The sequence below is a fragment of the Myodes glareolus genome, chromosome X (genome assembly GCF_982192425.1).
Source record: "Myodes glareolus chromosome X, mMyoGla1.1, whole genome shotgun sequence".
NCBI classification, from domain to species: domain Eukaryota; kingdom Metazoa; phylum Chordata; class Mammalia; order Rodentia; family Cricetidae; genus Myodes; species Myodes glareolus.
The window spans coordinates 123,980,024-123,990,511 of record NC_142053.1 but is presented as its reverse complement, the minus strand read 5'-3'; the positions used below and the strand labels follow the sequence as shown (position 1 = coordinate 123,990,511).

Here is a 10,488-nt window from a genome sequence, read left to right as displayed (position 1 = left end):
TATTAGAAAGAAAATCCAAACTCAAATGTCAATGTGTTCTTTATATGTCAGGTGCTGTTTTAATATATTTTATTGTTTTCAGTTGTCATCAATTGCATCATTTTCCTTCTTTTTCTTCCTTGAGCCCTTCACACGTACCCTGCTTAAAATATCTTGTATGATTGTAACCAGCAGTAATAATTTGGTTATTATTGATACATACATATGCATGTGGATGTACACACACAAGCTGATGAGTACCATTTTTTCTTTAAGTTTATATGCTTTCAAGGCTTGCTACTAGGCATCAAACAACTAACCACAGGGCCATTCTGCCCTGGGCAAGGCTAATTCTCCCTATTTACACACTAATTAGATATTTGTGGTTATTGCACTGGGCTGGGACTCTATAAATTTCCCCTTCCATGTTAACATTGCTGTTGATATTCACATTTTTCCATTTTAATTCTACAGTATCTAGCAGAGAAAGTGTCACAGCAGAATTCTTGGTGTTCTGGCTTTTCGTGTCTTTCTATAACCTCTTCAGTGACATTCCCTGATCCCTAGAGGCAGAAGCTGAGATATATTGGGACCTGGCTCCCACCATCTGTTTCTCCACCTTGTTTCCAGGTGTGGATTTCTCTGGTGGTTTTCATTTGCTGTAAAGAGAAGATTTCTCAGAATACAGATCTACCTAAACTTATTTCTGGTTATAAAGATAAATGAAGGGATTGAGCTGGTCTAGCAAAATTGCAGTAGTAGAAACTTTTCTAAAATCTGTGACTTCACTAACCTTGGGCACGTGACAAAGTTTCTAGTATCAGGAATATTTTCCTGCCTGATGAGTGGTTGTGGTCCTAAGGTCCAGACAATTATTGGTTGCTAACAACACATGAGAGTCACTTCTTGTATCTTTTTTTGCTTATTTTGCAATGCTTCTAACCACTTGTTTCTCCTCCTTAGCATCCTAAATAGTATACTATTTTCTGGAACAGGAGAGAGAAGTGACAAGAAAGAAAATTTAGGATCTTAGATCCAGTTAAATTATGTGAGTCCTGTATCTTAACTGTACAGTAACTTCAGCCATATGGACACACTCACAGCCTCTGAGATGCAACCAAGTTCAGAATAGAGATTTTATATTTCTTTAGCAGTAAGTTTGCTAACCTGACCAATCATTCAGAAGAAGTTTTCTCATTCTTGATATTACCTATTTCTTGTCTATCATTCCTGTGGGGAGTCTATCAGTCTAGGCAAGCTTAGATATTTTAAGACAGAAATGTCTATGCTCATTCATAAGCTTTGAGCATAACTTAGGTAAATATAAAATATAAATACAAAATAAAATTTAAAATAGATTTAAATATTTCCCCTTAATGATTCATCAAATGTCTTTGCTCTTATTTCACCCTCCTGCCCTGTTCCCAATTGTATTAATTATCTCCCACTCCCCACTTAAAACCTTGGCCCCATGATTGTGTTTTCATCTTTATAAAACCATTAATCCACGTGAACTTCTTAATCCTAAGTCCCAAATTGTATATGGTCCCTTTACACTGCCTTGATGTCTTTGTTTACCCAATATTATATTCTCAGATCTGTGGATTTGGAGTTAGAAATTAGAGGAGAAAGAAAATGTGATGTTTGGGGCATCTTGATCTGAGTTATCTCACTCAATATGATATTTCTTGCTTCATATCATTTACCAGCAAATTTCAAGATTCCATTTTTATTTACACCTGAATCATGTTCCATAGGACATATTAAACACACTTTGGTTATCCACATTCGTCAGTTGAAGAGTATTAAGGTAGTTTACACTTTGAAGCTACTGTAAATAGAGCAACAGAAAACATTATCTAGAAAATGTCCTTGAATAGAAAGTCATTTCCTTTGGGTACGTTACATGCAGTGGTACAGTTACTTCATATGCTAGATTTACTGTCAGCTTTTTGAAAATTATCCATACCGTTTTGTAGAGTTGTACAACTTAGCAAACCTACCAAGAGTAAATGAGTGTTGCCTTTTCCCTTCACCCTTTCTGACATTACCTGTTTGTTGTCATTTTAATGTTTGTCCTTCTGTCAGGGGTAATAAGAAATTTAAGCAGTGCTTTGATGTGCATTTTACAAATAACTACTGCAGAAAGACATTTTCAAGTTACTTTTTGAGCAAGTTTTGTCTTTTTCTCTCCTTTAAACAAAAAATATTTGTTTATTCAGGCACAACCTCTTGAACGGAGCTGCCTCTGTTTTTTGAGTTCTTTGTATTTTCTGGATATTAATCCTGTAAGCCATAGAGCTGGCAAAGATTCCTTCCCATTTTGTGGGCTTCTCCTGCAGAGAGCTGCATGGAGCCGCACCTAAAAGATGGTGCCGGCTTCAGCCTTCCCCGATCCCGAAAGCGAATGCTCTCAGTGGTAAACAACACCTTATTTTGCTAAGGCCAGGATCACGCGATGATTGTAAGCTGCTTGCGTTTAAGCGGAAGATTGGCTGCCCAGGGCTACTTAAGGGCTGGGAGGAACTTGCCCAGGGAGAGAAACTATTGTAACAAGGTCCTGAGTAAACTGCTTGCAAGAAGAGCTCCAGTGTTGCGTCTTCCTTGCTGGTCAAGGCGGTCGAGACAAGTGGTGGCCCGTATGGGGATTCTCCTCTCCTCTCCCTGGAGCCCAGAACTTGCAGCAGTCAGGGGGTGCACCGGTAAGTCCTCAAGGTAAGATTGGGGATCTGTGACCAAAACGGGTTATTTGCTCTCGCCTGTAAACAAAGGGAGAGCGGGGGAATTAGAGCCCCGACTAGAGCGGACAAATCGAAAGTGAAAGTAGAGCTGCGACTAGCGTGGACAAGTCTGTAGAGGACATTCATTCGCTAGCCCGACGAACTGAAAGTAAAATTGCTAAATACTGTTGATGGATTATTACTTGTTCTTAGCAGCTTGGGTACTCTTGAATATAGTGTTCTGGTCCATCATTTTTACTTATTGCTGTAGGGAGTGTATTGAGAATCCTCAGTGAATAGACATAGGGAATTCTCCTTCTCACCCCATTTTTCTGGCTTTGAACGAGCTGCTCCATTCAAAAAATCTAAAATTTAAGAAAAGTACCTTAGGGAGGTTCCTGGAGGAAGGTGATACCACTGCACCTTGGTTTGCAGTCTCCGGGAAGCTCACAACTCTGTCATGGGAAAAGCTAGGTAGAGACCTTGAGTTTGCTGCAGAACAGGGAACGCTTAAGGCTGGAGTAAGACCTATCTGGGAATTAGTGAAAAGCTGCCTCGGGGATCGAAAGTGCAGTGAAGCAGTAGAAAATGGCCAAGCAGCCTTAGAGATATTACAGGAGGAACGCTCAGAGAGGGCAGCTTCAGAAACGGCAGCCTCTAAAAGGGCAAAGTCTGATGTGGCATCTGATATAGATTCAGGTAGAGGGAAGAAGAAAAGGGCCCAGGAAAAGCAAAAGGGTCGATTATATCCCAGCCTGTCAGAATTGGAGGAATCAGACTCTTCTGTCTCCTCGAGCTCAGAGACAGAGCCAGACCCAGAGACACCAGACACAGAGACAGAAACGGATGAAGAAGATAGAGAAACCCTAAGGAAAACATTAAAAAGAATGAAAATCTCCAAGAAAAAGGGAAATGGAGAGAAAAATAAGACATCTAAAGGCATCTGCAGGACTGTAACCCCTTCAGCTCTGCCCCCGTATCCAGAGGTTATAGGATCTGAGGGAGGGATTTCTTTCAATCCTAAGGTATGGAGAGAAGTCAGGGCAGAAATGATGACGGCCTCAGCATTTCCTGTATTTCAGGATCCATAAGGCAATTGATTCCATGAGCCTTTGGATTTTAAGGTCATCAAGACATTGGCAGAATCTGTCCGGACTTATGGCACTACAGCCACGTTTACGGTGGCCCACGTGGAAGCTCTACATAGATATGCCATGACTCCAGCTGATTGGATGAACCTAGCACGAGCATGTTTGTCCCCTGGCCAGTATCTAGATTGGAAAGCTCTTTTAATTGAATTGGCCAATGCTCAGGCTACAATAAATCTAGCAGCTGGAGAGGCACAAACAGTCTGGGACACAGATATGTTGCTTGGACAAGGCAGGTTTGTCAACCAGCAAAATGGATATCCTCCTCAAGTGTATGATCAGATTAATAACATTACCACAAGAGCATGGAAGACCTTACCTAATAAAGGGGAGGTAATTGGTAATTTGAGTAAGATCCTTCAAGGACCTATGGAGCCTTTTTCTGATTATGTGGCTAGGATGCTAGAAGCGGCAGGAAAGATCTTTGGTGACCCGGACACCGCTATGCCGTTTGTAAAGCAGCTAGTGTATGAACAATGTACCCAGAAGTGCAGAGTGGCTATCACACCATATAAAAATAGAGGATTAGAAGTCTGGATGAGAGCATGTAGAGAATTAGGAGGTTCATTAACCAATGTCGGACTGGCAGCTGCAGTACTTAGATTGAGCAAAAATGGGGGCAATGCAGGAACTTGCTTTCGATGTGGTAAGCCAGGCCACATTAAGCACAACTGCCCTCAAGGAGGAAATGCTCAGCAGGGGAATACCCAGAGACCAGGAATTAGCCAGAATCCAAATCCAGGGATATGCCCCAAATGCAAGAAAGGAAAGCATTGGGTTAATGAATGCAGACCCATCAAGGATATCAACAGACGACCCCTTGAACCTAATGCTAGTTCAAAAGACAGACAGCGGGGGCCCTCGGCCTCAGGGCCCTCAAATATATGGGGCAATGGAGGAGCAGGTACAGGAAGGGAAACTGGAGCAATGGCCGACATTCAGACACCCACAGAACCGCGGAGAGCCACTGCGGGTTCAGCAGAATTGGACCTCCGTGCCACCACCAGGCTCATACTAACCCCTCAAATGGGAATTCAAACGATAGACTCTGACTTTCAAGGCCCTCTCCAACCAGGCACAGAAGGGTTATTGATAGGCAGGTCATCTACTACTTTGAGAGGCCTATGGGTTTATCCTGGAATAATTGATCCAGACTATACAGGCATTATTAAAATTATGGTGGAGTCACCCAAGGGTGTTAGTGCCATATCTCCAGATGATCGAATTGCACAGCTTGTTATCCTGCCCAGCTTGCATGATAGATTTCCAGCACGGAACAGAGAGAGAGGTAGTCAAGGATTTGGCTCCTCAGGAACGGATCTTACCTTCCTGTCTTTGAGTTTAGATCAGAGGCCTACGTTAAAATTGACTTTTAATGGCACCAAGATTACAGGGCTCTTGGACACTGGAGAGGACAAAAGTATTATAGCTAGCAAGGTTTGGCCATGTGGGTGGCCCTTCCAGGCCTCTACACATACTTTACAAGGACTGGGGTATGCAAAAGCCCCTGATGTTAGTGCAAGCTTGTTAACTTGGCCAGATGAAGAAGGACACTCCAGACAAACGCAGCCATATGTTCTAGAGCTCCCAGTATCATTATGGGGAAGAGATATTATGAAATCTATGGGGTTTAAGTTAAGTAATGAATATTCTGATGAGGCTCAAGCTATTATGAAAAGCATGGGCTGCCATCCTGAGTTTGGCCTGGGAAAATTCTTGCAGGGACAGAAGGATCCTATAGAGGCAAAACCAAGAAAACCTAGACAAGGGTTGGATTTTTCTTAGGGGCCACTGAGGAAGGAATTCCCATTTCCTGGAAAACAGAAGAGCCAGTATGGGTTCCTCAGTGGCCACTATCTTCCGAAAAACTACAAGCAGCCCATCAGTTAGTGCAAGAACAGCTAGAGGAAGGGCATATAGAACCCTCCCTCTCCCCTTGGAATACTCCTATTTCTGTTATAAAAAAGAAGTCTGGAAAATGGGGATTATTACATGATCTTCACGCTATAAATGCACAGATGAAAATTATGGGGCCTCCCCTTGCTATCTGCATTACCAGAGAGTTGGCCCATTATAGTAGCAGACATAAAAGATTGTTTCTTTTCCATTCCTTTAAATAGCAAGGACAGTGAAAGATTTGCCTTTACCTTACCATCAGTCAACCATGAGGAACCTGATAAAAGATATCAATGGATTGTCCTACCTCAGGGTATGGCCAATAGTCCTAGTATGTGTCAATTATTTGTAGCTGCTGCTTTGGAGCCCTTATGGGCTCGTTTTCCAACTGTGAAATGTCTCCATTATATGGATGATATTCTCCTGGTGGCGAAGAAAGAGCAAACTTTGCATGAGGCATATGGTATTTTGGTGGGGGTATTACAAAGGAAGGGTCTATGTATAGCTCCAGAAAAGGTTCAACAAGACGAGGTAGTAAATTATTTAAGGTCTAAAATAACATATAATCAAATTATACCACAAAAGGTAGAATTAAGAAAAGATCATTTGCATACATTAAATGATTTTCAAAAATTATTGGGAGATATAAATTGGATGAGGGGCCGTTTGGGCATGGCAAATTATGAGTCAAAACCATTGTATGTTGTTTTATTTGGTGATGTAGCTCTAGATTCTCCCAGACAATTAACCAGAGAAGCTCGACAAGCACTCTCTCTTGTAGAGGAAAAATTATCTAAAACCTTTTTAAATGGGTACAGGCTGAAAAGAATATTGCTTTATGCATTTTACCCACTAATCTACAACCCAGGGATATTTTGTGGCAGGAAGGACCATTACTTTGGATTCATCCCAGGATTTTCCCCCACGAAATACATAGAATATTATCCTAATGCTGTTGCTTTGCTTGCTCAGCAAGGCATTCAAAATTGCCTGCAGCATTTTGGAGTTGCACCGTGTGTAATAGTCACCCCATATGATGCTAATCAAGTTAATATTTTATGTGCCACTATTGATGATTGGGCTATTTTATGGTGCTGCTATTCTGGGCGCATCAATTGTCATTTTCCTAAGCATCCACTGTTGACCTTTTTTAAAGAACATCCAGTAGTCTTTCCAAAAATCACTGCCTTAAGGCCCATTCCAGGAGCCAGTGTTATATTTACAGAAGGATCTAAGACTGGCTGTGGTGCTTACATGGTGGACTCCGCAGAACCTGTTAAATATCAGTTTTCTCCTGGAGCTCCTCAGCAAGTGGAGCTAGCAATCGTGGTTGAGGTGTTTAAATCCTGTCCATTTACATTTAATTTAATTTCAGATTCTTGTTATGTTGTGAACGTCTTAAAATACCTTGGGTGCGCTGGACCTATTAAAACCTCCAGCCTGGTACATAGGCTATTTACACAATTGCAGCTATTACTCTGGCAACGTAAGAATCCTTTCTTTGTACAGCACATTCGTGCACATACAGGTTTGCCAGGCCCTCTGGCTGCTGGCAATGACAAGATTGATCAGTGTACCAGACAAGAATGGATGTTTCTTGCCTCTGCCCTGCAGAGGGCTCATGATTTTCATAAAGAATTTCATGTTAACACCAAAACCCAACAACAAAAATTTCCCATTTCTCGAGCTGATGCACACTAGGTGGTTGTGGATTGTCCACAATGTGTCATACCTTATCACCTTCAAATTTTGGGGGTCAATCCATGTGGATTGTTCCTCCTTAAACTTTGGCAGATGGAAGTTACCCATCTCCCTGAGTTTGGCAAGGTAAAATACGTACATGTCTCCATGGATACGTGCTCTGGCATTATCCATGCCACACCCATGACAGGCGAAAAGGCAACCCAAGTGATTGCTCATTGTCTAGAAGCGTGCGCCACCTGGGGAGAACCCCAGCAATTGAAAACAGACAATGGTCCCGCTTATACGGGACAAAAGTTCACCTCCTTCTGCCAACGCATGAGTGTTCAACTCATATATGGACTGCCTTATAATCCACAAGGCCAAGACATTGTAGAGCGTGCTCATCGCTTCTTAAAAGAATTGCTTCAAAAACAAAAAGGGGGAATAGGTCATCAACAGACCCCCAAGAATAGACTTTCCTTAGCCTTGTTTACACTTAATTTTTAAAATTTGGATAATACCAATCAGTCTGCAGCGGACAGGCATTCTTAACCATCCAGTCCTTTAAAAGGATTGATAAAACGCAAGGACGCTCTGACAGGGGTCTGGCATGGCCTTGATCTGGTGCTGGCATGGGCACGAGGCTCTGTTTGTGTTTTTACACAGGATCATTTGGACCCTATTTGGGTACCGGAGTGCTTGGTGAGAAAAGTACAAGTGCAGAGGAACGACAAGCAAGATGAAGCCTCAGACTGTGATCCTACTGATGGTGATGGTCCTGATGTCCCCGTTGTTGATCCAGGCCAATGAACAAATATTGTGCACCATAGCAAAAGCATGGCCAATTTCTATATCTGTTCATTCTACATCAAAAGTTTTACCTGTCTTTTTTTCCACTAGTTGTGAATTAGGCTTACCCTGCGTAAATTTAGACCCTAGCATGGCTATGTATAATGCAACTGATATTCCTCTTCAAGAAGCCTCATGTTTTTCTCTTGAAAATAATTCTAACCCACGTATATGGTTGAAATGTAGGTCAGTGGGTAATTGGCTTGACCCGTTGACCAATAATCATGTGCCTTTTGCCATGCTCGTGGAAGCACTGAAAACAATAAATACGGGTGCTTCCTCAGGCATGGGCAGCGGTAAAAATGGTAGTAATGCCACAGGTATTACTACCTTATTGATGTTGGTGGAAGGGCTTCAGCCTTCAAGTTCACGCTTTGGATTAGGGAATTCCACCACTCGACAAGTGTTACCTTATTGTGCCCATAATTTAGGGTACCCCCCCTCATTGGACACCATGTCAAAGCCCAGATCATAAGTCAAAGCAGATTGCACCAGGTTTTGAATTTACCCCTCCTTTAGGAAGATATTCCTTTAATCTTGCTAATCGGACTAATCAGAAAACTAATAAGAAAACTACTTGGCCCTGGTTTCAATGGATTCTTTCTAATGAAAGAGGGGCCTTTTCATCCTTAGAGCCTTTTGCTGCCCTTTGTAATTTGACTCTCCAGCTACTTAACATCTCTGCCAGCCGAGATACGAAGGGAGTTCTTTCAAATGTTACTATAAATAAAATGATGAACAACCTTACCATTTCTGCCAGTCCAGTGTGCTTAAAGGCACCCTTCTTCTTTTTGCTGACTAATATTACCAATGCCACAGAGGATGTGATCTATTGTAATTCCTCTAAGGCAATTTGCCTCACAAGTCAATGCTGGAATGGTACTTATAACACAGCTGTGGTGATGAGAATTCCCACATATGTTCCCATCCCAGTCAGAGTTGATACTGGTACCTTCCAAATCACTCATTTGCTCAGAACAAAATGAGACTTTGGGATAACAGCAGCCCTAGTCACCACAATTGCTGCATCTGCTGCAGCTGCAACGACAGCTGCTGTTGCCATGGCTGCAACAACTCAGATTGCAGAGAGAGTTAATTAAATTGTGGAGAGGACAGCCTCCACAATGACCACTTTGAAATCTATCGATGGTCATTTAAAAGCTGGCATTTTGACAGTAAACCAAAGAGTAGACCTCTTGCAAGAGCAACTGGATGATTTAGTAACCTTAACCAGTGTAGGATGTATTCATTCCCTCTCCTCTTTATGCATTATTTCCAGATTGACTGAGAATATTACAAAGAATGGCAACCTAAGCCGGCAGCTGAGCGCATACCTCCAGGGAAGCTGGAACAAGGAGTTCGAGAACCTGACAGATACCTTGATCAACCAGATTATTTCCCTGAATGCCACACGGCTGGAATTACCTACTGCTAATGCTTTTCTTAATGTGCTGAAACGAACTTTTAGTTATTTTAAGGAGTGGGCGGGAATAGGAGCCCTGACAGGCCTAATGGTGCTTGCCTCCCTGGTATGCCTGTGGTGCATTTGTGGCATGAGAGCCTCACAACGTCACAATGCAGCAATGATCATTCAAGCCTTCATGGCTATTGAAGCAGGACAGTCCCCCTAAGTTTGGTTAACTACTTTAGAAGATATTTAAGCACAGGATGCGAGGCTTGTGCACTGCATGTGAGGGTAATTACATCTACCTCAAGAAGAGCAAGTCTGATTGCACATGGGTCAGTGCCTAACTCCCACCTCTGTAAAAAGGGCACCAAGCAGGTCTAGTGTTTACTGGGTGGAGGACACCTGGATAAACAATAATACATGCTTCATTTTTAACAGAGATCAGACCTCTACTCTTGCCTGTTGCTATTAAAACAAAAAAGGAGGAACTCTAGGGAGCTGTGTGGAGCCGCAACTAAAAGATGGTGCTGACTTCCACCTTCCACGGTCCCGAAAGCGAATGCTCTCAGTGGTTAACAACACCTTATTTGGCTAAGGCCAGGATTATGCGATGATCGTAAGCTGATTGCGTATAAGTGAACCTATGGACAGTGCCCACGTGGCAATCCAGGATTGGCTGCACAGGGCTACTTAAGGGCTGGGAGATGCTTGCCTGGGGAGAGAAACTATTGTAACAAGGTCCTGAGTAAACTGCTTGCAAGAAGAGCTCTGGTGTTGCGTCTTCCTTGCTGGTTGAGATGGTCTC

The 10,488-nt window shown here is 42.5% G+C and overlaps 1 protein-coding gene across 4 annotated transcripts; it reads left to right on the top strand.

Annotated features, from left to right (window-relative positions):
• The first annotated feature begins 2,389 nt into the window (after nt 1-2,389).
• On the top strand, nt 2,390-10,448 carry LOC148117465 (uncharacterized). 4 transcript variants are annotated; one of them, XR_015736935.1, is made up of 3 exons: nt 2,390-2,694; nt 8,093-8,201; nt 9,555-10,448. XR_015736935.1 is itself a non-coding variant. In XM_087902764.1 (2 exons), the coding sequence occupies exons 1-2, from the start codon at nt 2,438-2,440 to the stop codon at nt 9,904-9,906; spliced, it is 609 nt and encodes a 202-aa protein (XP_087758890.1). In that variant the 5' UTR covers nt 2,398-2,437; the 3' UTR covers nt 9,907-10,448. The 4 variants fall into 4 exon arrangements, 1 of the variants encoding a protein (XP_087758890.1); XR_015736934.1 differs by having other exon boundaries at nt 2,410-2,681; nt 8,093-8,195; XR_015736933.1 differs by having other exon boundaries at nt 2,411-2,694; nt 8,093-8,195.
• The last annotated feature ends 40 nt before the right edge of the window (nt 10,449-10,488 follow it).

Coding starts and splice junctions, on each gene's coding strand:
- LOC148117465 (XM_087902764.1), top strand. CDS start 2,438: ATGATTGTAAGCTGCTTGCGTTTAAGCGGAAGATTGGCTGCCCAGGGC. Junction 2,695..9,554: donor TGCACCGGTAAGTCCTCAAG/GTAAGATTGGGG, acceptor CATTATTTCCAG/ATTGACTGAGAATATTACAA.